Here is a 26,954-nt window from a genome sequence, read left to right on the forward strand (position 1 = left end):
GGCGGTGCAATCCCCGACGGGCTCACCTCAAAGAGGGGCTCTTTGGCGGAGATCTTTTTTCCAACAGCCTTATGGTGAGGTGGGGGTGTGTGGGCTGGGCTAGGTGTAATGGTGTGAGGGATATTAAAATGTAGCAAGGGGTACCGGAATTCAATTTATTCTGGGGGTCCCCTGGCTGCAGTTAAAAAGCTAACCCCATGCATGACATCCTTCGGGGTGTGTGAGGCAATTACATCCAACAAAATGGATGCCCCAGGATGTTACTCTGACATCTGTGGTCATGCCAGTTAACTCTTCTCTCACTCTCCATTGGAACAGTGCAGCAACCTCCCTTTTGTATCCCGAGCTCTTGCACATGCCATCGATCCTCAGATCAGACTGCCCCTTCTGGAGGATCTTCTGTCGCAGTAGCAGGGGACAGTCCACCACCCAAGCCTGTCCAGGCTTCACCTCCTTGCATGGAGATTGAGCAGCGGCAGTTGACAGCTTTCGACCTTCCTCTCGAAGTCTGTAACGTTATCTTGGGAGCCAGGCGTTCCTCCACCAAAACCGTATACGCCTGTAGATGGAACAAGTTTGTGGCATGGTGCGCAGCAAAGGCTGTAGATCCCCTTTCTGCCCCCCTTTCAGAGGTTCTCCTCTTCATTTTTTCTTTGGCCCAGCAGGGCTCTGCTCTGGGCACTCTAAAAGGCTATCTTTCAGCCTTTCTTTGTCTTCCTGAACAGCCTTCTCCTTTCAAGTCCCCTATTGTAAATCGTTCCCTTAAGGGCATTACTCACGTGTTTCCTCCAATTCCTTTCGTAATACCCCAGTGGGACTTGAACCTTGTTCTGACCTATCTTATGTGCCCTACTTTCGATCCCATCACCTCTGCTCGCAGGGTGAGTGAGCTTCAGGCTCTTTCTTCCAACCCTCCTTTCCTGGCTGTTCATCCAAAGTTGTTTTTCGCACTAGGCCTTCTTTCCTTCCCAAAGTGGTTACCACTTTCCACATAGGGCAGACCATCACTTTGCCCAACTTCTTCCCACCCCTGCATCCTTCTAAAGAGGAAGAGAAGCTCCACCATCTGGATCCAAAACGTGCACTATCATTCTATCTAGATTGCACGAAACCATTCTGGGTGGATGACCAGCTCTTTGTTGGCTACTTGGGCGCCAAGAAAGGTTAGGCCGTGCAAAAACGGACCATCTCTCAATGGGTTGTTCTTTGCATCATAATCTGCTATTCCTTGGCGAAAAAGGAACCTCCAGTGGGGTTGCGCGCCCAGTGCGACGGCAGCCACTACTGCTTTGGGACGTGCAGTCCCTCGTCATGACATCTGCCAGGCAGCTATGTGGGCTTCATTGCACACGGTTACTAAACACTACTGCCTGGACAGCCAAGTCCGGAGATACGGTTTCTTTGGCCGTTCAGTTCTCCAGGACTGTCTGGTGTGAGCTTAGTTTGCAGACCCACCTCCGGGGTTGGTATTGCTGGAGTATCTATTCTAGGGTGAGGAATCCAGAACTAATAGTCTCTTTCAGATGAACAAGTTACTTACCTTTGGTAACGATATATCTGTAAGAGACATATATTGGTTATGGATTCCTCACCATGGACTGCCCCACCCATTCTCCCCGTTCTGCAAACTGACGTCTAGGTTAAGTGACTCCTTTTCAGGGCCCTAGTTTTGTGCCTCAGTGGTCAATGTCTTGCATTGCTCTGCTCTTCTGCGTGGAATGTTGTGTAAAGAACAGACATCAGCGCCTAAGGGCGGCGTCTGTAGATACCGCAACGTTATCCTGACAACCAGGACGCCAATGACGAATGCGGAGTCGACTAACGCCACCCACCGACGCGCAGGGATACTGCTGAAGAAAAATTCTCCGGATCCAGTCTGAGGCCTGGGGGTAATTCTAAGGTGAGGAATCCATAACTCATATATGTCTCTTACAGATATATTGTTACCAAAGTTAAGTAATTTGTTCTTTGGGAAGCTATCTGGTCCAGCTGCCTTCACTCTTTTTACTTTCATAATTACTTTGGAAACTGCTTCAGCACTAATCTCAGAATTTATTTCCCACTTTGAAGCTGCTTGTATGGTCGGAATTTGTATCTCCTCAAGATATCTCTTAATCTGCTCTCCCGCCACCTCTTGAACTTCTGTGTAGAGAGTTTTGAAGAAGGATGTAAAGGCTTGTTTTATTTCTGAATCCTCAGTGTATAGTTTACCTGTGACTTCATTTAGAATATCCTTAATTGTATTTCTGGTCTGTTCTGCCTTGGTTTTCCATGCTAGTAGCTTCCCACACCCCTACCTGTGCTCCTAATGGAAGAGTTTGCTAGCCTCCCATGTTTTCTTTATTATTGCCTCTAAGCAGTTTTCCAACTCTAGCTATGCACTCTTTAGTTGTTCATTTATCAATGTCTGATTTTGAGTGTTATAATTATCTGCCTCTGTCAACAAGGTCTGTATTGAGGATTCAAATTTACTTAACTTAGTCTCCTTATTCTGTGATGCAGCTAAGCCAATTAATCTTCCCCTTATGAAGGTTTTGTAGGCATCCCAAACAATATATTAGGCGTTGACATTTTGTTTACGAGAAAGAGTTCCTTTGTTGCTTCTTTCAGGTTTTTTATTTGTAGGTCTAAAAGAAGTGCTAGACTTAGTCTATCTCTGAGGAACTGGTGTTTTATCTCGCATAATATCTAAGCTGACTACAGAGGGGTCAGACAAGTGCTCTGCCTCATGTTCCACTTTTATCATGTTTTTACTAATTCTAGTGCCCACAAGAAAAATCCATTCTAGAAAAATGCCCATATTTTTCATTATGGAATGTAAACCTTTGCCTCCCTTTAACCTCCAAATATCGACGAGACCATAAGTCCCCTATTATCAGTTTCATTGAGGCTCTCATTTTAGGTAAGTTGGCCGTACTTATAGAAATGAACTTTTCTTGGGTGGGATCTATTATTACGTTAAACTCCCCTTCTTGTATAATAGGTTAATTGACTTCTGGAAGCTGAGTATATAGTGCTGGGAGGGGGACAGAATCCTCTATATTTAGCCCATAATAACCCACAAAGGCAAACCAAGTGCTGTATATCTGTGCTTTTACTATTACCCACCTCTCTCCGGGATACACAATGGATTCCCCCAGGGTAGCTTTGAAAGTTTTCTGAAAAAGGACTACCACCCCTTAACGCAGCATGACTGATGAGTGCATATACAGTGGTCTACCTATCTTTGTTCCTTTTATTATGGATTCCCATTCCTCTTTAAACAGGGGAGACTCTTGCATAATTATAACCTCACTATCTGAAAGTCTCAGATATTCTAGAATTCTTCTGCCTCTAACCCTGTGGCCAAGTCAGCTGTTCTGTCGTGAATTAGGTGGGGAGAGTTGGGGGGGAAGGGTTGGACTGAGGTCTATCTGAGTTCTGACCCGACTACATGGTCTCTCTGTACCGATGTGGACTTGGAAGGATTATCTTTACCCCACATGTTCCAACACCCAGTGATTTTAAGAAACAAAACTGTTGTTATGACCCTCCCGCCCCACCCCTGGGAACCCTCCCTAGAGCTATTGGGTATTTCTGAAGGAGCTACTCATTTCAACCCTCTTTACTCCTCGGCATTAACAAACAAATTTCATTTCTGGTGTGCTTTGATTTGTTCCACTAGTGTTTCTACAACCTTAGGGTGATGCATTTTATTGTTCACCTCAAAGGGTTTATTTTAGTGTGTATCCTGATGACTCTGGAATAAACACATTTGTTTAAAATACCCCTCACACACCAAAAGGGCCCTTGGTGTCATGCTTCATCATCGGGGTCTTCCCGCCCGGCTGCCGGACGGGGCAGTGCTGCGACAAGCGACTACGCTGGAGCACCTTATTAATTGTGGGTGCTTAGCACCCACAATTAATAAGGTGCTCCAGCGTGTGAGGGGTATTTTAAACAAATGTGTGTATTCCAGAGTCATCAGGATACACACTAAAATAAACCCTTTGAGGTGGACCTTTTTGATTACAGTTACTTTTGCAAGAGGAGGACGTGCCCACCTCGGTGCCACACAGCACCACCTCTTCCTCCCCCTTTTTGATTTCCCTACTGCATTTTATTGTTCCACATAGTGATTTTAAGAAACAAAACTGTTGTTATGACCCTCCCGCCCCACCCCTGGGAACCCTCCCTAGAGCTATTGGGTATTTCTGAAGGAGCTACTCATTTCAACCCTCTTTACTCCTCGGCATTAACAAACAAATTTCATTTCTGGTGTGCTTTGATTTGTTCCACTAGTGTTTCTACAACCTTAGGGTGATGCATTTTATTGTTCACCTCAAAGGGTTTATTTTAGTGTGTATCCTGATGACTCTGGAATACACACATTTGTTTAAAATACCCCTCACACACCAAAAGGGCCCTTGGTGTCATGCTTCATCATCGGGGTCTTCCCGCCCGGCTGCCGGACGGGGCAGTGCTGCGACAAGCGACTACGCTGGAGCACCTTATTAATTGTGGGTGCTTAGCACCCACAATTAATAAGGTGCTCCAGCGTGTGAGGGGTATTTTAAACAAATGTGTGTATTCCAGAGTCATCAGGATACACACTAAAATAAACCCTTTGAGGTGGACCTTTTTGATTACAGTTACTTTTGCAAGAGGAGGACGTGCCCACCTCGGTGCCACACAGCACCACCTCTTCCTCCCCCTTTTTGATTTCCCTACTGCATTTTATTGTTCCACATAATTTTCAGCGTGGCAAGGAAATACATCTGTGCTGTAGCTCCTTATGATCTGAGTTCCTAGATATATTTTCCTGACTCCTACTGCCTGGCCTAAGATATCCGACCTGATTAGGAAAGACCAGTCATCTTATCTAAAGCTCTCTGCTTTGAGAGCTTCTTAAAGTAGTTTTTCTTTAAGGGGGTATGATTTAAAAGTAATAAAAATTCTTCTTGGAGTCTTCCTGGCTGGCCCTCTAGAGAAAGCCTCTGGATGGATCCTCTGTATGTCTTCTTCTAGAGTGACTACGTCATTTCCAGGGATGAAATCCTTCAGTAAGTTAATCATGAAACTTTTGATGTTCTCTTCCTCTAGACCTTCCGGGACATTCAATACCCTAATATTTTTCCTTCTCGCATTATTCTCAAGTATTTCGATGTTTATCTTTTGTGAGATCCTATGATGTCAGTCATTGATGTTGAGGTGATATGGTAGATGTTGCACATTGAGGTTGAGATGATATGTCAGTTGTTGTGAGTTATGCTATTGGTGATGCCTTCTATGACGTGTGAAGTCATGAGCATTTTGTTGGTGGGGTGGGTAGTTATGATTAACTATAAACAGCCAAATTTCAGTTATTTTTCAGCTGCAAACTGTAGCGAGCATTTTAAGGGAACATTTCCACATTCATATTTTCTCTGTAAAATGTGATGTTTTTCACTGTTATATACTTTTTTTCCAATTGATGTTCTGATCTTTTTCCTTTTCTCTTGGTCAACAGTGAGACAGAACAACTGGCCACCACTTCCCCCAAAATGCCCCATTAAGCCTTGTTTCTATCAGGACTTTGCAGCGGATATTCCAGCAGATTACCAGCAGATATGCAAAATGCTTTACTACCTGTGGATGCGTGAGTACTCCTCTGTCTGTCATCAAAGTTGCCACTTCCTGGTGGAATTTTGGGCATCTCTGCCTACTGGCTTTTTTGCTGTAAAATATTGTAATCACATCCCAATGGCTAAACAAGGATGTTCTTGTTTCAAGAAAAGATAATAACAGAGATAAAATACTGGTCTAGACATGGGGTTTGGTTTTGTATGTGACAAAAAAGATTCAGTTGGCTCCAGAAACTATTCCATGCTTTATTTTAGGTTGTAGCCGGGAGAGAATAATTTTCATGCAGCCTCTGAAATGTTTTGCTAGAATTTTGGAAGTGACAGATTATAATTGACTAATTGTTTTTTTTCACGACTAGGCTGTCTTGTTTTTGTTTTCTCGTGGATTTCAGTGATGTTTTCTCAGTATTTTCCAAACATTTGGAAATCCGTGCCTATTGATGTTTTTCAGCTACCTAACCCCCAAAGTAGACAAAAACAGTGTTTCCACTGTTTACAAAAGATGTTTTTCTTTGTGCAGTGATTCTTGTAAAACACATATTTAATTTAAAGAAGACGTAATGCAGGGTTTCTAGTGTCTTCCCATTAGTGTGATTACTTGACTTATGTTAGATTGTTTGAAGCATAGTCAGTGCATTGCACTCTTGCTCACTCTCGCATCTCGTTACCCTCTCTCGCATCTCAATACCCACTCACACTATCAGGACTCTGTCTGGTTTACGGGGCTATTAATGTAGTAAAATGTAAGAATGCTATATTCAAATGTTTTAATTAACACATTTCCGGATACAGTTGGGGGGAAGGGGGGTCATTCACCTACTCTTTACTGACATTGCAGGTGTTGTCAACCCTACCAACAGCATTGTACCTTGTGAAACCTTTAACATTTTGAATTATACCCCAGATAGATTTGTAGCCCTGCATTCTAAGGCATCTTTGCCCAACTACATTAAGGTGGTGGGTGCTTCCTCTCTTGTGTGGACATTCATAGCTGCCTTATATCCCCATTGCAAGTGTCTCACTTTACGTTAGTCCTGATCTTTTAATAGACATCACATGGTATTCTGGGAATTGAACGTTTGCTGTTGACACTCTAACCATGGACTCAAACACCCCAGGAGTAAAGTGCAGTTGGGTAAAAAGCCAGGTTTAGCTGAAGATATCGCAGATAACAATGGGACACCTTACCTTACAGCTATGACTTTGGTTGGTATATGGAAAATCGTGTGCCATGTTTTCACCACTATCCCATGTGCATGGTGACAGCTCTCTTTTCACAGGTACCTGTCACTACACCTTGCATTGAATACTTAAAGCCTTGGATAATTTGCAGGCGACCTGCTATCAGTACTGATATTTTCTAGAAAAAGGGGACGCTGTATCAAAGGGGTTTACTGTGGGTTTGTCTGTGGGTAAATGGGATTGTACACATTGGCCAAGATCTTATGAGCCAGTCATTTTACCAATCGGTGAAAGAACTAAACACTGGAAAAAGATCAAATATAATTTGTACTACTCCCAGATTCTCTACTGTGTATAAAATAATTAGATCAGACCCCCCAAAAAAGCTTTTAAACCCTGCACTTTCAATCCAAGCACAATAAAAGGAAAAAAAGGGAAGGGGAAAACAATATTTTAGTCACATCCCTAAACAACAAAACTTAAGCACAATAACGTTGGACAAGTCTTTCTTGTTGCTACCTCGTATAACAAAGTTACATTGTGTTACCCCTTCAGAAATAAATATGACTCATTCTCTTTTACTTTAATTTCTTTAAATGGCATTTTAGTTTGTGGCTGTGCATGTGTTTATATGTTTTGCACTTATGAGGGTTTTTTCGCTTTCGGTGAGGTTTTATCAGTTTTTATAGGTTTAAACCTCAAACAAGATAGCCTGTTCATGACTTCTAGTTCTAAAAGTATAATCAGTGCCAGGGATATCAGTGTGAAATGTGTGGTGTGGCTCACTGGTTAGAGGCGGCAGACCTGTAAGCCGAGAACAGCCCGGGACCAGGGTTCAATTCCCCACGCGGCAGGATCTTGGACCAAGGTCAACGGACTCGATAATTCTCGCCTCAGTGCCTACTCTAACCAGGGAACACACTCGGCAACTCTGGGCATTAAGCTTGCCTCATCTCTACAACGGCCCCCAGCCGCCGGGGATGCCTGGTTTCACCCTGGAGATACCCAGAAAGGGACCATCTCACAGGGAAAACTAGGACGGGTTCCCCGGAGGTCTACAGCGCCAAGACACTCTGTTAGAGTAACAGTGCGCTTTACAAATATCCCACATGTGTTAAGATGCTAGTTCATCCTTGCAGTGGAATAGTGGCACCATGCATGTTTCCAACTCAGAAGGGTAGAGTTTGAGTTTTGCTCACTGAGATTCTCTTTTTATGGCATTGTCTGTTTCGTAACTATTTAAAATTACTATATGTACCACTTCTTTCTTGTTTTACAGTTCACGCCGTAACCTTATTCCTGAACCTGCTCGCTTGCCTGGCCTGGTTCATAGTTGATTCTAGCAGTGGTGTGAACTTTGGCCTCTCCATCTTGTGGTTCATTTTATTCACACCTTGTGCCTTCATCTGTTGGTACCGACCTATTTACAAAGCTTTCAAGTGAGTGCTATCCAGAGATTTGTGGGTAAAATCAAGTTTTGTCCATGTTGTGTCAGTACTTGCATTCTTTTTGTCTGCGTATGTGTCTTATTCTTCCTTCCTTGTTCTTTGTTTTTTCTTTTATTACTTTCACTCAATAATAATCTTTCTGCTTCTTGATTTGCTAAAATAAATGTCTAATTGTATCATGTAACAGTAATGCAACTCTCACCAGGGGTTCTCATTAACTTGGATAGTTAGTGCTAGAGCGGCACACTAGTGGTGGTGTGCTATATCCAAATGCTAGCTAAACTATGGCTGTTACCACATTTGTGTTAAACATTTGAAGAGGGACATTTTTAGACACATCACATCTCTGTTTTTGCATTTTGTGTACATTGATGTAATTCTTGATTTCTCAACCCTCACCCTGAATGCCTACTTTTCTACCTATTACACATTCCTTGTGTTTTGATATCTTGTTCATTGCATGTGTCATTATTCGTTGCCTAGAGTCCATGTGTCTAATCTCTCTCCTTCCCACCTAGGTTAAATATGCATTGTGATTTCTAACTCAATCCCTCGCTCACTCCACCCTCATCCATTAGAATGGCCATTCCTCTTCACTCAACCACCACATCAAACAAGCTATCTCCACCCCTTTTCACTGTTCTTGAATCACTTCTTTGAGGTGTCCCACCGTCTGAAACATTAACATTCCTCCCTTCATTAAGTTGCGGCTGCATATGATCCAAGACTCAGCCCACTCACTACACCTATCCACCGAGTTCACCCATGTTCCTCTTCCTGTCCAGATACAACCATTCACAACCTCATGAGCCAATTTGTGGTTTATACCCGGTCTCCATGATTCAACAGTCAGTATGACTTCCTGCTTCATTTTTATATTCCCCTTTATCTACAAACGCGGAGCCAGGTCTGATTTCAGTTGATATCCTTTGTTTATGTGCCTCAATTTTAATAAATGATCACACTTCTCGTAGTCTTATCTTTCCCCTTTTGTCATCAGACTGCAGTTCATGACCCTTCTTTACTGACCAAACTAGTATATAAAGAATCCTTTGTTACTCTATTAGCAGTGACTCCCAATCTTTTGTATCTCAACTGTCTTATCTTCACTGCAGAGGGTAAACCACTCACTCAGTTTAATACTCCAAGGATAATGTCCTTTTATATCTTTTGTACCAGATTTCCTTTTACATCTTTTGTACCAGATTTGATCTTTCTCTTGCAGGTCAGACAGCTCATTCAATTTCTTCGTCTTCTTCTTCGTCTTCTTCTGCCAGATTGCCATCTACATCATCCAGGCAGTTGGCTTCTCCTCCTGGGGTGACAGGTGAGTCTCTCCTATTTCTTATTGACTACCCTCCAACTCTAATTGTGTTGGCCTGTGTGGCTTCCTCCACTAGAACTTTGACACAAATGCTTGTAGTCAAGAAAAGCCTACATCAAAACATAACTCCATAACTTAATTAAAAAGGTTACCTGAGAGGAGATAGTATGGGCTACAGTGACTTTCCATATCTATCTTGCCTCATTCAGTTCTTCAGATTATGGAGCAGTAATTATACTGGGAGAGTTTGTCTTAATTTCTCTCTGTTTGAGACTGTACATTGACACCATAGGTGCTGCTCTTTTCTGAGGCAGTATTTGACAGAGGCTGGCGTGGCAGTTGGCAAAGGAGCAAGAGGTTGAAGTAGACTTTGCAAAAGCTCCAGTTGAGAAAGAGAAAACATATTTTGGCAAACGTTGACCAGACCGGTATTGTTTCAATTGAATCTATAAGTGTGATTACATAACGAGCCTGTAATTGAATTTTAATATGGGGTCTATGAAGGTTATGGCACAGCTTGCATCGAATGTGATACAGATGGATGCGAAGAGGAATAGTTTAATTTATTTTTCGTCAGAATGCTGTGATTGGCTGATGATGCTAAACTTTACAAAAAAACCATAATTATTAAGCATATTCTAGCGGTTTTTAAATGTACATATTATCAACCACGATTCTCTGCCTCAAAAAACTAAATATTCTCATTTATATGTTGCACTGATTGTTTTGAAGTCACCCTCAAATCCCGTGTGCTGCAGCCGTTTGGGGCTTAGCTTCCACTCTAGAAAATAGCCAAAACAAAACATAAAATTGTTTGGCCCTTTAGCTATGTGCATCACTTTCAACTGTTATGCTGCCTATGTCTTACACTCCACTCTGCACCTCTATCACCACCAACCACATTACCTTTGTTCTTGACCTTAATATTTTTATCATGCGTGTCATGTGTTACCCATGTTTGACTTGCTGTCAACACTGCCAAAGACTTTCATTTGGAACAAATGGAAGTGAGCTTTGCCACGAGGAGTTTTATAGCGTGCAGGACTTAAATAAACGTACCTGTTAGTTTCTTTATTAGCTTATAGAGGTCTTCTACAAGATGTGGTAAGGCTCTGTAATTGTTGCATGTACATTTCAGATGATGTCCTGGTTTTGACTGTGTCCAATAATCTCCCTCTTTCAGTGGTTGGATAGCAGCAATAACAGTTTTCAGCAAAAGTGTGGGAGTGTCAATCATAATGATGGTGGTTGCTGCGTTTTTTACACTCTGCAGTGTTCTTTCACTCGTCCTGTTAAAGAAGGTAAGCTTCTTCCCATTCTACACTAATTTCTCCTGCACCCCACTCTAAAAGTAATAGTAAAAGCAATCTTATTGTAAAAGTGTATTTGGTCAGGGAGGGGATTGGTCTGCAGTGCATGTCCCAGCTCATCTCCCAAATCGTCTACTCCCATTTACTTTTCTGCAGGATTCCCTTTATTCTTAGCTACTTTGGGATAGTACCAGCTGGTGGACAATTAAGGAAAACAGTGCTAAATCTACATGAAGTAAGACCTCGAAGTATGCTTGCAGCCATTTCATGCATATGGCACAGCTTCCCAGGTTTCCACAGCCTTCACTACTATCATTTGTGTTCTGTTTCAGATATCTATTTCTAGTGGTAGGGGAGTATCTCTTAACATATCAGCAGTATCAGCTGGGGCCCTCATTATTGGCCTTTGAGCCTTGGTCCTGCCCCAGTCCCTGCTTCTTCAGTGAAGAGCTTGGGTGTTACACTTGCATCGGTTCTTTCATTAAAAGCTCAAGTCGGAGCAGTTGTTTCTGCTAGTTTTTACCAGATTAGGAAAATAAAAAAGATTGCACAATTTCTGACATACTCAGCCCTTATCCAGGTCACCATCGCACTGGTACTCTCCAGGCTGGACTTTTCTAATAGTCTGTACCTGGGCCTTCCATCTGGCCTTTTAAAAAGACTCCAACTAGTGCAGAACCAGGCAGCCAGACTTGTTCTTAAACAACCTAGGCGGTGTTCCATCAGGCCTGGCCTAGAACAATTACACTGGCTGCCTGTATCTCAAAGAATCATGTTTATGTCCGGCTGTATCATATACAAGAGTCTACAAAACATAGGGCCTCAGTTCATCAATCAGTTGGTCTCCAAATACAAGCCCACTCGCAATCTTAGATCCATCAATAAAGACTTGCTGGTTGTTCCCTCTTACAGGAGAAAGCGTCAGGGAGACAGCTGTTTCCATTACTTAGCTGCTGTCCTATGGAACTCCCTACCACTTTCCCTTCGTTTCAGCCCAGACTTTCTAACTTTTAGACGTTCTTATAAAACTTGGCTGTTCAGAGAGGCTTATTTTCAGTAAGTTGTTGTGTTAGGTTCCTACTTCAACAGCGCCATGAAGCCCACGGGCGTACGTGCGCTTTACAAAAAAAAACGAACATAACATATATTTCACTAGATTTCTGTGTATGTGAATCATGTCAACTTGTTCAGTCCAGGCATCACCTGTCCAGTAGGTGATCATTAGACTTCCCCAAAGGGATGCACATTCCTGCTATATAGTTTCCTGTCCCATCGGTAACTTAATCAAGAATTCATCTCCTTCCATTATTCCCCATACATAGTTGTAGGTCAAGGTTTTTGATTATTAAGACATCATTCTGAGTGCCTTGCTAAATTCAATGTCTGGTTCAAAGGGTCTGGTTTTCCAGTATTAAATTCAGGTATGTGGCCTGATATTTCCTCTGGCACTTATGTAGAAGCTGTGGATGTTTTTTGCAATTTGAGTAGCTTAACCATCCATGCCCTTGTATGTGCTTCCTGCCTCACATTCCTTCGATGGGTATGACGAATCCTCCACCCCATAAACATATTTTTTCTTGAAAGGCCTAGATATTGTACAGTTCAAAAGAGAGCTTTTTTTATACGCTGCCCTAGAATATCTAAAATAAACTCATATCTCAAGATCCACTCCAGCTGCTTCCTATAGTCAGCTACTGCCCTCTTTCAAGGAATGGAGCATACTGTTTCATTTGGTAAGCACTGTGGTTATTTCTTGGTGTCTGTTATCAGTGGAAAGATCCCACCATCTCTTCAACTTAATAGCTGAACATAAGGCAGTGGTAGTTCACGTGTGTAGGCAGAGGATGTCTATTATGATATATCACTATGGCCACTGCACTAGTCCAGCAAAGCCTACACATAGTTGTGCATACTTTTGATTTACAGGAGTTTTTCATTGAACATCCCTAGTTTTACTTTGAACAATGGCAAAGTCTCTGATTCATTTGGTTGATCCTGTATACCTAATGTGTAAGTGTGAGGAAGTGATTTATTAGTTTGGGTGTTTAGGAGACCTCATCAAGTAATAATATCAATATTCTGTACTATGTTGAGTTAGGGTTCAAACATTAGCTCAGTCTTGGGTAGCTGTGGCACAGAGCATTCAGGCTTAGCTCAAAGGAAAACGAGAGTAAAGCATAAAAATATACACTATTATTATAAATTTAGTAGTATTCAAAACTAAAAAATCTGATCTAGGGAACCGGAGGTTCACTTAATGTGTGGCTGTAGATACAGATGCTGTGCATGCTCCTGCCATCTAGTGTTGGGTCACAATATGTGCCAGTTGTTTTTCTTCAAAGAAGTCTTTCGAGTCACGAGGTAGAGTGACTCCTCCCTTTGGTGATAATGCGCACGGGCATCAACTCCATTGTTAGATTGTTTTCTTTCGACTGTCCGGTTCGGACGTATTCTCCAGGTTGACACCATTGCAGCGCTCTTCCCTCAGTCTGTGTTGTCGTTGATCGCTTTTCTCTATTTCCCTTGCGTATTGTTTGAATATTTAAAACTGGCTGGTTCCGTATAGATCAATGCCCTACCTGGGCCTCGCCCATGGAGATCTACCTGTCTCAAGTCTCTCCATCTGACCCAATTTATAAAAGTGGTCCTCTTGCCATACTCTCTGGTCAACACCACTGCCCGTGAACACGACAACTCCCAGGCCAGCAGAGATACCCCACCACCAGATAAAGAGAGCAAATGTATTGATGCCGGGAAAGGGGTAGCAGTGCAATCAGCCAACCACAGGCGTATAGCAAATTCTATGTGCCTCCTGGCAAGGTATGACCATGCCAACTGGGAGGAAATGTAGGACCTTCTTCAAGACTTCCCTGAGGAGCACAAAAAACAAGGCCAACAACTTGTATCAAGGGGCAAACTCATTTCAAATACATGCATTTGCTGCACCCTAGATGCAACTGACTCTGCTGCTAGAGGGGTAATTCTGACTCTGCATCCCTGACTTTAAGCCAGAGGACCAGCAAAATCTTCTGAATAGGTATTTTGAGGGTCACCATCTTTTTGGCCCCCAGGTAGACCAAAATTTAGATGAAATAAAAAAACATTGATAAGACACAGATGGCAAAAGCAATGCATTGCAAACACCAACTTTCGCCGTCCCTCCTACTATTGTGGTTCAAAAGCCACCTCCTCTGAGACTTCCAACTCTTATCAATGCACCCAGGGCCAGAAGTCCTATCTCAAGGGGTTATTTTAGAGGGTCCTACAGGGGCAACAACTCAATAGGCAGAGGAAAGAGAAGTTCCTCAAAGGAGTTACAACTGCAACAAAACCCTGACTTCCCTCTTCTACTCCTGACCACATAACACCAGTCGGGGGGCGTGTCAAAAGTGTCTCACCCAAATGGCAAACCGTAACCTCAGACTAGTGGGTGTTGGATATTGTCCAACATGGGTATTGTCTTGAGCTCACTTCCACGTCTCTCACCATTCCATCTTGCAAACACAGACTATCTGCTGCACACCAGACACTACTCAAACACGAGGTCCTAGTCCTCTCCTCAAATAGGCTATAGAACCCGTCACCAACTATCAGCAGGGTAAGGAGTGTACTTACTCTACTTCCTTATACCAATAAACACAAGTCCCCCAGGCCCCTAAATAAATACATTCTTTCAGAACACTACCACATAGTAACCTTTCAGGATTCTCCAGCAAGGCGACTTTATGGCTCCCTCAGATCTAAAGGATGCCTATTTCCACATTCCAGTACACCAAGCAGGTTGCCGATATCTCAGGTTTGTGGTAGGCGGAAGGCAGTACCAGTTCAAAGTCCTACTGTTTGGGGTCACAGCTGCACCTCGGATATTCACCAAATTCCTTGTGGTGGTGGCCGCTCATCTATGCAGACAGGTCTGTTACCCCATATCTGGATGATTGGCTCATCAAAGCTGCCACCCGCCAGCAGTGTATTAACCGCATGCAAATCACCTTAGGTCTGCTTCATTGCTAAGGGTTCACCATCGTAAGTCTAGCCTTACGTAGGCGCTATTCTCCACACACAAATAGGCTTAGCCGGTCCCAATTCTGCAAGGACACAGTCCTTTCAACTACTAATTTCCTTGTTCAAAGCATATCAGCAGCTCACCATCAGAACAGTCATGCGCCTTTTAGGCAGGATGGCCTCCTGCCTAGCCATAATACTTCATGCAAAGCTTCACATGCGTCTGTTTCAGAAATGTTTAGCTCAACAGCAGTCTAAAACAGTGTCACTGGGACTATCTAGTATTGATAGGCAGCTGCACTCATCACTCTCTGCAGTGGTGGAACACCAACAACTTCTTGTGGAGTTGGCCTTTCCTGAGCCCTGTACCACAGACCATTGGTATAAGAGACACATCACTCACAGGGTGGTGTGCAACCTTACAGGATCTGACCATGCAGGGCCTGTGTGAAAATACCTGGGTTTCCACATCAACTTCTTAAAACTTCTAGCTGTTATGTTATGTTATGTTATGTTATTCGCTTTTGTATAGCGCTCGAATCACCTGGGGGCATCTCGGCGCTTAACTATGGGTCACCTCCTCGAGGAGGAGACTGAGGCAGGAGCATATTTAAAACAGAATGCTTTTAAATGTTTCCTAAAACTAAGATAAGAAGGGGATTCTCGTAGTGCTTGTGGGAGGCTATTCCAGTACTTAGGAGCAATATATGAGAAAGCCAGGCCTCCTGAACGCTGGCGTCTAATGCGAGGCACCATAGGCAGCTGCTGCTTGCCAGATCTTAGAAGGCGAGAGGGCGCATATCTATCCAGTTTGTCCTGGAGATACCGAGGGCCATGACCCTGGAGTGCATTAAAAGTGAGGCAGCAGATCTTAAAAAAGGCTCTTAGTTTAATCGGCAGCCAATGCAGCTGTCTCAACAGTGGTCGAGAGGGGGTACCTGCCGGCATGTTCAAAACCAGTCTAGCTGCCGTGTTCTGAATGACCTGTAATTTTTGCAAGGCAGTCACTCCCACTTCTGCAAGCAGAGCGTTACCATAATCCATACGGCTCATCACTAGGGCCCGGGTTAAAGTTCTCCGGTGTTCTGTGGGGATGAAAGGCAAGATCTTGCGCAGTAGCCTTAATCTATAGTAACAGGCCCCTGATATAGCAGCCACATGGTCTTGCATGGACAGTGACTGATTTAATTTAATGCCCAAATTATTTACACATGCTTTTGGAGTGGGGGGGCACGCCGAGTTGTGATGGCCACCACTCATTGGTCCAGACCGCTTCTGCCTTCCCAAGAAGCATAACTTCCGTCTTGCTGGGGTTAAGCTGTAAGCAATTGGAAGTCATCCAGTTGGCGATTGCCAAAATCCCCTTGGAAAAGCAGATTCCATCAGCTTCATGGTGTTGGCCGATGTTAAAAAATTAACTGGGTATCATCGAAAGCAATGAAAGCCTTCCTGCCTCATCTAACAGGCAAGGTTGTCCTTGTGCGGATGGACAATAGGACAGACATTTACTACCTTTAGAAATGAGGGGAGGGCCACGTTCTAGACAACGGTCTCAACTATCTCAAGACATTTGGGATGCGGCAACAAGTCCACGAGTAGCAACGCCACTCGCTGGTCCTCCTCTGTTACTTTCGCAATGGGGGATACCCCAAATAGATCTGTTTGCAACGGCGGACATCTCCAAATGCCCAAACTTTGCCTCCAGGTTTCGACAACCCAGCAGCAATGCACTGTGGATGAATTGGTTGAGGGTATTTGCCTTCGCTTTTCTACTTCTCCCTCTTCTTCCATTTGTGTTTCAGAGGTTTCTCGTGCTCATACTGGTAGCTCCCATATGGGCTCACCAGCCCTGGTTCACACTCGACCTTTCTCTATTTCGCTAAATAGGCTCTGCAACAGGTCTGATCATTTCCTGATACAGTTCTCCTGGACCATTGCGTTTTCTCCCTTACCTCAGGAACTTCCTCAAGGCGGACCATCACCAAGAATTTATTCGGCTGCATTTTGCGAGGTACTGTTAGACACACGTCCCACTCACTCAACAAATCTGTCTAGTGCGTTGGAGAGTTTCACTAATCGGATCTCTCCGGCAATTGAGTTTATTACCCCGCTCCATCGTAACAGACAAGCAAGAATTGCTCTTTCAAAACCCTGGTACTCTAGCTAGCGTAGGGAGTTGAAACAGTCCTGTAAAACACTGGAACGCAGTTGGAGACTGGTCTACTGCCCTCTAGCTAAAATAGCGCTAAGGAAGGTCCTGCGGGTATACTATGCTGCTATCAGGGAGGCTAAAAGTTGTTTTTATACGGAACGCATTGCCAAGTCTAAAAATAACTCGAAGGAAATTTTCACTATTGTCCAGAGTTATTTAATGCCCAATGCTGAACGCATTTCGTTCCCTGCCTCCACTGATTGGTGTGAGAAGCTATACCGGTTTTTTATTGAGAAGATTTGGGCTCTCCAGGACAGTTTGGGTACTAACTCGCACGGGCAAGATAAGTCTGTTCAGTTCGATCATTGCTGCCTCTGCCCAGTCAGTTTCCTTCCTGACGGGGTTTTCCCCTATCGCCCCGCCTGACACACTTTCCATTCTTAAATCTCTTAAACAGGCTCGCCGACTGACCCGTGCAACGCCAGACTTCTCGCAGAGGTAGCAGAGTTGGTTAACCCCGAGGTGAATACAATCATAAATATATCCCTCCATACTGCCACAGTCCCTTTGAATCGGAAGCAGGCTAAACTGCTACCGCTTTTGAAAAAACCCTCCCTGAACCCTAACTCACCTTCTAGCTATAGACCCATAGCCCTCTTGCCTGCCGTGGCAAAGGTTTGTGAGAAAGCAGTTTTTAAACAGCTATCCGCCTTTGTAGAGGCATCTGGTGCCCTTCATCCAGCTCAATCTGTATTTAGGGCATCTTATAGCACGGAGACAGCCTTACTTGAAATATCTGATACAATAAGGGAATGCTTGGATGCAAGCAGCAGAGCGGCTCTAATTTTATTGGACCTCTCTGCCGCCTTTGACACGGTGCCTTATCAACACTTGCTTGCTTGCCTCTCAAGTTTTGGGATCTCCGGCCAGGCCTGGTAATGGCTCAAATCCTTTTTAGAAGATAGGACCCAACAGGTATTTCAGCCCCCTATCTTCTCAACCCCCAGACAGTCGTCTTCAGGGGTCCATTTTGAGTCCCCTGCTCTTTAACATCTATGTCACTCCCCTGATCTACTTAGCAGAGGAGCTGGGAGCGAAGATCATCGCTTATGCCGATGAGACCCAAGAAAAATGATCTAGGCCCGGACAAAGTGAAAGACTGTCTCTCTGCTGTTTTTAAATGGCTAGCACTGGCGCAGTTGAAGTGCAATGAAGAAAAGTCTGAGGTTCTCCATTACGGATCCTTCCCCTCGCGTTTTAGGGAATCTATTTGGTCGCCTGAATATCCTCTGCCCAACATCTGTTGGCAATCCTGTTAAGAACCTGAGGGTTTGGTTCAGTGAAGACCTTAGGTTTTCTATGCAGATTAAAAAACTGGCAGAAGTGTGCTTTGGTACGCTGAAATCCCACAGAAAGATCTTTCCCTTGCTGACCTGGCCAGCTAAGGAAATGGTGACACGTTCTACTGTCCTGTCACGTATTGAATACGCCAATGCCTTATACATTGGCCTGCCCGGTTACCATTTAAGAAGATTGCAAACCATACAGAACGCGGCAGCTCGGGTTCTGCTCGGAATCCCAGGTCGATAAAGTATGAAGCAACATATTCACTGGCTTCCTGTAGCCCGCCGTGTTCAGTTTAAAGCTCTCATTTTGGCACATGGAGCTTTTCACGGTGAGGGCCCACTCTACCTTAGGAGACGCTTCTCCTTTTATGTTCCACAAAGGCATTTACGCTCCACTGCCCACCGCCTAGCAGTCATCCCTCGTTTTTGTCTCACTTGGATGGGCGGCAGCTCCCTATCTTTTAAGTCGGCTGAAGCCTGGAATTCCCTTCCAATGGAACTGCGTAACATCCAAGACACTAGAGTGTTCAAGAAACATCTTAAAACCCAGCTTTTTAATTAATTCCTGTTATGTCTCTGCCTCCTGTCTTCTCCTACTAGCATTTCATGCCGGAACACTAGAGTCTAGAGTATCCATGCGCGCTATAAATGTAGTATAATATAACATAACAGGTCAGATCTTCCCACAGCCGTGGGGAAATCAGGCAATGTTATCCCAGGTATCCCAGGTCACTCAACCTAGCGATCTGGCTTGTGAGGTCAAAGAATTTAGTTACTTTAATCTTCCTCCTAAGTGCATGATCATTCTCAAAAAGCCTGCCGCACTACTTGTGCATGCAATGTGACCAAATGGAGTAGGTTTGTCTGCTATCGCCATTCCAAACAAATTGACCGTACCAAGCTACTGTAGAAGACCTTGTCTGGTATTTGCTTCACTTACAAATTTCTTACCTAGCCTTAACCTCCATACGGTTGTATCTAGCTGCAGTAGCTGCCTGTCTTCGAAATAGGCACACATCTCTCTTATAATACCAGTAATCAAGGCCTTCATGGAAGTTCTCAAAAGAGTGATTCCACCGCAGGTCCCACCTGCAACCTCGTGGAAACTTAACATTGTACTTATGCGACTCATGGACCCTCAATTGGAGCCCCTTCACACATTCCCCCTTCAATTTCTTTCTTGGAAGGTTGCATTTTTAGGCGTGTCAGTGAGCTACAGGCAATAATCCTGGAAGAACTCTTCTTCCAAATTCATAGGGACAGGGTTCTCTGCACCAACCCCAAATTCCTACCGAAGGTAGTGTCCCACTCCAGCTCAATCAATCTATCTATCTACCTGTCTGGGCTCTCCATTCTTAAGATATATAGAGAGGCCTCATATAGTACATTGATAGGACACAAACATTTAGAAAAACTCAACAACTTATTGCTGCTTTCTTCCTTCCCCGAGAAAAGGCTATATCCAAATCAGGTATTGTCTGATGGATAGTTGAATGCAATCAGACATGTTATGCTAAAGCTAAAAGGTCTTTACCTACTTCTCCTAGAGCACACAGGAACTTGGAGAGGGAAGGGGAAGGGGGAGGGGGCAAAAAGAGGGGCTTCTATGGCCTCCATGGGGAACATCTCATTAGCTGACATATGTAAAGCAGCTACCCGGTCTATACTATGCACTTTCACTAAACACTACTGTGTGGATGTTTTAGCAGTCCCACAAGCTAATGTTGGCCAGTCAGTTCTACATACACGTTCCCAAATAAACTGCAACACCCACAGTTGCGGAGGACTACTTTACAGTCTACGCACAGCATGTGTATATCTACAGCCACACATGTCTGGAATGGAAATTGTTACTTACCATATATTATTATTAAAAGAGCTTCTAAAGCATGAGCAGCTACTCACAATGGGGCTTCCCGGCGCTAAAGACTGATATGGTGCAGTCTCATTGGACTACTCAAACAACCAGGTTTTCAACAATTTCTGAAAGAAGGCAAAAGTACAGCCTCTCAAAGTTAGTGGAAGACTCTTCGAAAGCTTAGGGCGCATATATGCAAAGGACCGTCCTCCTGGTATGGATGAAGGGGCAAATTTTATTTCACACAGATATGGAATTACCGATAACAGATTCAATATAAATATGCAAAATGTAAACTACATTGTTATTTTTGTTGTAGGCATGACATGACTTTGGTACTGACACTACAAGGTCGCGAGCTCCTCCGATATTGTTGGCGAGCTACCAGTAACTCGCGAACGACCGATTAGAGACACCTGGTATTAGTGATCTAAGTGACAACAGATTCAGCATGTCCCATAAGTTGAGTTTCTGTCCGGCAGGCACAAGAAATGTAGAGGTGGAGGTTATGGCTAACCAAGTGGATCGTCCATAGCGGAGAGGGATGTCATAAGACACTGCTGAGGCCGACCATACCTCTCCAGTTTTAGCGATAGTTGAATACCCTCTACCTTTTTGACATAAAAAAGAGCCACTTCTTCTCACTGAGTTTGAGAAAGTAAAGGTGGGGCTATATTGTAGGGCTTAGAAAATTATTGAACTACCCTAAACGATGTTTTGGGGCAATTCTGTGCAGAAGTAATTTGTCCAGGTAAAATGTAGTGCAGGCAGTTCTACGAAGCGCATGATAGCAATTATTATTATTATTTTTTACCAGAGTTTGGCTTCTTAATCACATTTTAGACTTCCAAGCTCTCTCTGTCCTTGAAAGTAGTTTTCTCCGCATGAAGTACCTCAGTGAACCAACAAGCTGGAGGATGAATCCGGACAGAACAGACCAGTTTAGAGTGCAAGACCACATCCAGAGAATTCTGCAGCCAAACCAATTATAGGCTGACCACTCTCAGCCACCTGGGCTAAGTTAGACATTGTACACCTCAGTTGGGAATTAAAGGCTGAGGTATCTACTCTCGTCCAGGCCCTGGAGCTGTCCAGAAATCTGCCTTTTTCTCTACAGGGAGCCAATCTAGTAAAAACCAGTAAATATTACGTTGTGATGATCTAACCTCAATAGGGGCACTGTAGTAAATGTAGTGGCAAGTGTCCGGTTCAGGGCATTAAGATCGACTATCAAAATTTGCCCAGCACTGCATCGACTATGTTCTAAGTGGATATCCAAATCTCCTACTCGAGTAAAATTATTAAACTTTAAAATGAGGGGAGTTAGAATATCAGATAGACCTGTGCACCAATTCCCTGCATAATCCGGGGAAAGATATATTAAAGCACCAGATGGAATACATTTAGGAGTCCGTTTCAGCAAGCAGACCGTTTCACAAGCAGGAACAGATCATTCTTGTATTTTGCACTTATATAAATTCTTAAACCGGATGGCGATCCCTCCACCTAATTTATCTGGTCTGTCCTGCCTCAAAATGGAGTATCCTTGGGGAAGGGCTGGTATAACATCCGGCATAGAGGCCTCTTGAAGCCAGGTTTCTGTAAGAATAATGGCATCATGCATATGGTCCACCACAAAATCATAGAAAAATTGTTGATGTCTAGAAAGCGAGCGCACATTGAGGTTGTAAACTCAAGAGAAACTTGTTCCAGTCAGAGTGCAAAGCAGGCTTCTCCATATTCCCCCATATATGTGCTGAGGGAACACACCATGTTGTGCTACCCACCTGAATAGTTTGAGGATGTAATGAAAAGATGCAAGAGGTGCATGTTAGAAACCTCAGGGACCTCAGCGCTTACAGTGGTTCAGCTCAGCTGAAAATAACCTCGAATTTGGACCAAATGGGATGGGGTCTCTGGCCCCTGGGCCTGTTGGGCACGGACGGACGCAGGCGGGCTTGCCTTTGATTCACCTATGGCACACCTACGGCGCACTTGCTGCACACGTCTGCTTCTATGCTCATCCTGATATAAGAGAGAGAGAGAAAAGTGACTAGCTCGCTAACCGAGCCGTCTCTCGCAGCTCCAAAATGGTGGCAAAAGAAAAATTATGAGCAAGGCCACTTGAACATGCCTGCCTACTCGAACGCCAGCCTGCAGGATGCCGAAATGTAAGTGACACCCAGGAACCCCCCAGGAACCCCCCGAAAGATCTAAATAAACCAGCAGAAGATTTAAAAAAAGAAAACATTGGATTAAAATGCCCTGATTTCCCAGCTCCTCTCCTTCATCAAGTCCAAATTAGCCTATCCTGCTAACACCAATTCCGTCTTTATCCCCCTGTCTGGGAGCAATACACAAAGACCAACTGCCAGCTACACCTAGTCATGTGACCCAGGATGCAGGCTATATGCACCAAATGGTTAAGACAAAAAATGCCGGCTTTCTAAAAGTGTCATTTTCAGAGTTGTGACTTAAGATCCTAATGTACTGTTATAGAGGGTTTTAAATTAAACTTTCATAGACCCCAAACTTGACATTTCTATCTGTTCCCAATTGAAAGTTGTCTCTTAATAAGGTGACAAATGTTGTTCTGTGGGAGAGGTAGGCCTCACAGTTGTGAAAAAAGAATGTAGGACTTTTTCACTTCCAGGATATGTACAACTTAAAGGTACATGTCCAACTTTTTAAATACACTGCACCCTGCCCTCAGGGCTGTGTAGGGTTTACCCTAGGGGTGACATGCATTAAAAATGGAAGTTCGAGCAGGTTGAAATACCAGTTTAAAACTGCACACACGGCGCACATGGCAGACCTGAGGTATGTTTGAAGGGCTACTTAAGCAGGTGGTACAATCAATGCTGCAGACCCACTATTAGCATTTCATTTACAGCCTCTGGGTACAAGTAATACCCCTTTGCTAGGGACTTGCAAGTAAATTAAATGTGTCAGTTGGGTGTAAGCCAATTTCACAATGTTTAGAGGAGAGGGCACACACACTTTAGCACTGGTTAGCAATGGTAAAGTGCACAGAGTCCTAAGGCCAACAAAAACTAGATCAGCAAACAAATGAAGGAGTAAGGCAAAAGGTTTGGGGGGAAACCACTCTAGGGCCGACAGGTCTAACTCTTCAATGGTTTTCTTGAAAATCTTCAAAGAACTTGCCTAAAATCCACTTTAGTTCAGTGTCCCCTTCCATAGGAAATCAGAGTTTAAACTCTTACAAAAGAAGGTTATACTGTTCCTCAGGAATCGAAGTCAGATCACTGGAAATCAAAACCCACCCGACCAGAGAGGTTCAAAGTTGGGAATCCATATATTGGATTATAATGCCCTCACACATCCAGTTGGGTGGCATGCTTCATCATCTGAGCTGCTCCTCATTGGGTCGGTGGTGCAATGCCCAACGGGCTCCCTATAGTAGGGACACTTTAGCGGATATCTTTTCTCAATAGCTGTATGGGGAAGTGGGGTTGAGGGGCCAGAAATGTGTAGATGTGTGGATTGAGAGTGAATCTAAAATAGGGTTGGGAGTACCAGCGACAGCAAATTTGAATCAATAGGTCTCCTACCCTAAGTAAAAACAAACAATAAGGCGCTAAACTAAGCTTTATGTCTTAGATTTAAGCAAACGTATTTGTGAAAAGGTCAAATTTTCTCGCTCAATGTATAATCTACAGGCAATTCGTCAGGACCAAAACAGTGAAGTCTATCTACACTTTAGAATCGGTGACGTGGAACCGTACTCACATCAACCAAGCAACTACCTATTAGTGTACCTTTCAGTACTGGAACTACCCAATGTTGTAGACTAACCAGGCATCAACAGTACCCGGTAGGTTGTGCACAAGGGGTTCCTCATGTAATTTGTGCCAGTATCACGTTGTGTCTCGACCTACCCACTCCTTCCGGGTAAACTTGCCATTGCAAGTGTGACAGACTGTACAAGGTCAGTCTGTGTCATTGGTTCTTAACCTTTTGACTTGTGGGGACTGTCCGAAGTTGGCCTGGTATATGATGTCCACTAATTAAAGTGGGCACCTTGCACCAGTCCAAACAACCCTTATGGTGATTTAAGAGGTCAAAGATAACCTTAGAAAGCTATCCAAGTGGTAGCTTTAGAGAGCAGCCTTCAGGCTTAGTCTTTATTATTTTAACACACTTTAAATACCTCACAGTGTCTGCTACATGCAGATAAACACATAGCACACAATACTGTAGCACAGAAACAATCGTAAGTAGCACTAATACACAGTGGACTCCAGGGGGAGATCAAACCATATACTAAAATAGTGGTATAAGAACCACAACTCTAGTCGAAACAGTGTCTAGGTTTGTAGAATCGCTGGTACCCCAAGCAACCACCCAAGGTGAGTAAGGAGGGACCCCACGGAGGATGGGTGCAGTGTGAGAACACAACTGTGTTGGGTGCTTCAGGTGTGGAAGAGGAGACCTTCACTCTGCAGCCACGGGCACCAGGAGACGCAGAGGACGACCATGATCCGGATACGAGCTGTCCCACTAAGGATGTTGAGTGCTTGGGATCGGTGTCCGGCAGGAGCACCAACAAGCCTTGGCAGCAGCAACCCCCGAAGGCCGGAGACACAGGAGTCGCGAGGGGACTTCTAGCAGTTTCACAAAGTAACACCTTACAGTGCACAGAGTGAGAGGAGGCCAAAGTCTTTTGTACAAAATGTGCGCAGAGGTTGGGGCTATCACTTAGCCAATGCAACTCAACCTCAAGGAACGCAGGAACCAACCTCCTGTGTTGCTGTAGCCTTCGGAGTCCGCAGGAGCTCAGGATAAGCAGACCGGTCAGTTGCGTTATGATGCCTGTGAATACAGGGGAGTGACTCCTTTACCCCAAGGGAGATCATTTCTGTTGTGTTTGATGCTCCACAGGTCCTGCATGGAGCCTGTATGGTGCACGGGCACAGACAATGCTTTGGACGGAGAGGGAGACAAAGTTGGGCCCAATCGTAGTCCAGCAAAGTACGGATTCTCCAGATGGTGGAAGTTCAGTGGTTCAGAATCTTATCCATGTCGAATCTAGGTCCTCCAGCCAGGTAAGCCCTTATGTACCCACGGGAGAGGGTTGGACAGATTTGCAGGACCCTACCAGGGGAGGGTCAGGACAGTGGGGAGAATACTCCCCTGTCCTTTGTCCAGTTTCGCGCCAGAGAAGGAGCCAACGGCTCCCAGGACTGGTTTGAACTGGACTATGCACAGGGAAACCAAGTGTGCCCCAGTTGCTGACTTTCAGGCACTTTAGAAGTGCACCCACCCAGCCCCAATACACTAAATCCTGTCTGGAGGTGGTCCCACCTCCCTGTGACAGGATGCCTATTGTACCGCCTTCCCTGCTCGAGCTTGGCTCAGCAGCAGGAGGGCAGACGTGTCTCTGGGTGTCAGCAACTATTTTGTGCTGCCCGGGTCGAGAAGGCTGGTACAGGGAAGACCAAGGACCCCAAGAAGCTCATTTCCGAAGGGTGGAATCTTACCTCCCACACTGGTTACCAGTGTGGAGGTATGATTCCAAGGTGTTTGATACAAAAAACTACATGTTTTGTTGCAGGCGCTTTCGAGATAGCATTTTACGTAAGCATATAATGCACCTCAACCTATGTCTGGCTGCGTCACCGACAACGTGGTAGAAGGTAAGGGCGTCCTGCTCGTGTAGGGGCACCCTCTCACATAAAAGCCCAGCACCCTGCCTTTAGGATTGTTCAGGCCTGCTAGAGGGGTGACTGATGGGTTTTAAAGTGTAGTGACCTATAGCTATAGGAAACCTATATCTTTCGTAAGTGGTGCAAGCACCAGATTAAACAGGCTGCACTGGCAGGCCTGGAGTTCCCTTTTGCAAGGTCTCTCATGGGTGGCATAATACATGCTTCAGCCCATTATTGGAAGCCTCTGGAGTACCTATGCCCTGGGTACATGTGTACCATATACTAGGAACTGACAGTATGGCATAACCTTTTTAGGGAGAAAGCAGATAGACTTGGGTCGTGATTAGAGGGATCCCATTCCGACTAGTCAAAAACCAGCTTAGCACCAGGCAAAAAGTAGGGGTGCACATGCAGAAAGATCCTACCTTCCTACAGGAACCCCTACTGAATCATTACTGGAATGCAGGGAGCACCCGCTGAGTCATTATTGCAAGCCTGGAACCATCAGCCTTAGCAATTTATCCAATTTAAAGATCAAAACAATACAGAAACAAGTATACATAAACAAATGCAAACTTATTAAAAAAAATGTATTTAATTCCCAATCAAATACAGAAAAAATGAATTTTAATGGGATGGTTGAACCTTTTCTAATTTCGTTTTTCAAGTCTTAAAGATGAACACTTTTTTTCTGATGCATGTTCTCTTTTTGTCAGTTCTTCATTTGAGACACTTTTCGTCTCCACAATATTCTGCCTTCTGTACTTTGGCTGCTTCAAGATTTCAAGCTCAAGTGAGGTCTTGCCTTCACTGTTGGAAAGCTTTAAAGCTTTTAAATGGCCACACCAGCATGGAATCTGGCTGTACAACAATTGCTGGCTCACTGAACACCAGAGTCGACAATCTCAGTCAGCCTCATCTTGGCCACCGTGAATGGCATCTTCACCCAGAAGTTGTCCAGACCTTCTTTCTTTTTGGAGTACACCTCAGGTGGCCGTCTTTAACACACAGAAGAATACTCTCTGCCCACAGTTCTGTGCCCTTCAGTATCCATTCCAGA

At 44.2% G+C, this 26,954-nt stretch overlaps 1 protein-coding gene across 1 annotated transcript in view; it reads left to right on the top strand.

The window, feature by feature from the left end:
• The window catches only part of SCAMP2 (secretory carrier membrane protein 2), a 298,231-nt gene that overhangs the window by 246,268 nt on the left and 25,009 nt on the right, over positions 1 to 26,954 (top strand). Inside the window, exons 5-8 of the mRNA XM_078685125.1 lie at positions 5,489 to 5,617; positions 8,065 to 8,224; positions 9,459 to 9,560; positions 10,741 to 10,858. Of these exons, the coding sequence (XP_078541251.1) occupies positions 5,489 to 5,617; positions 8,065 to 8,224; positions 9,459 to 9,560; positions 10,741 to 10,858 (509 nt within the window). The remainder of the gene's footprint in view (positions 1 to 5,488; positions 5,618 to 8,064; positions 8,225 to 9,458; positions 9,561 to 10,740; positions 10,859 to 26,954) is intronic.

This window comes from Lissotriton helveticus, chromosome 3_2, assembly GCF_964261635.1.
Source record: "Lissotriton helveticus chromosome 3_2, aLisHel1.1, whole genome shotgun sequence".
Classification (NCBI taxonomy): domain Eukaryota; kingdom Metazoa; phylum Chordata; class Amphibia; order Caudata; family Salamandridae; genus Lissotriton; species Lissotriton helveticus.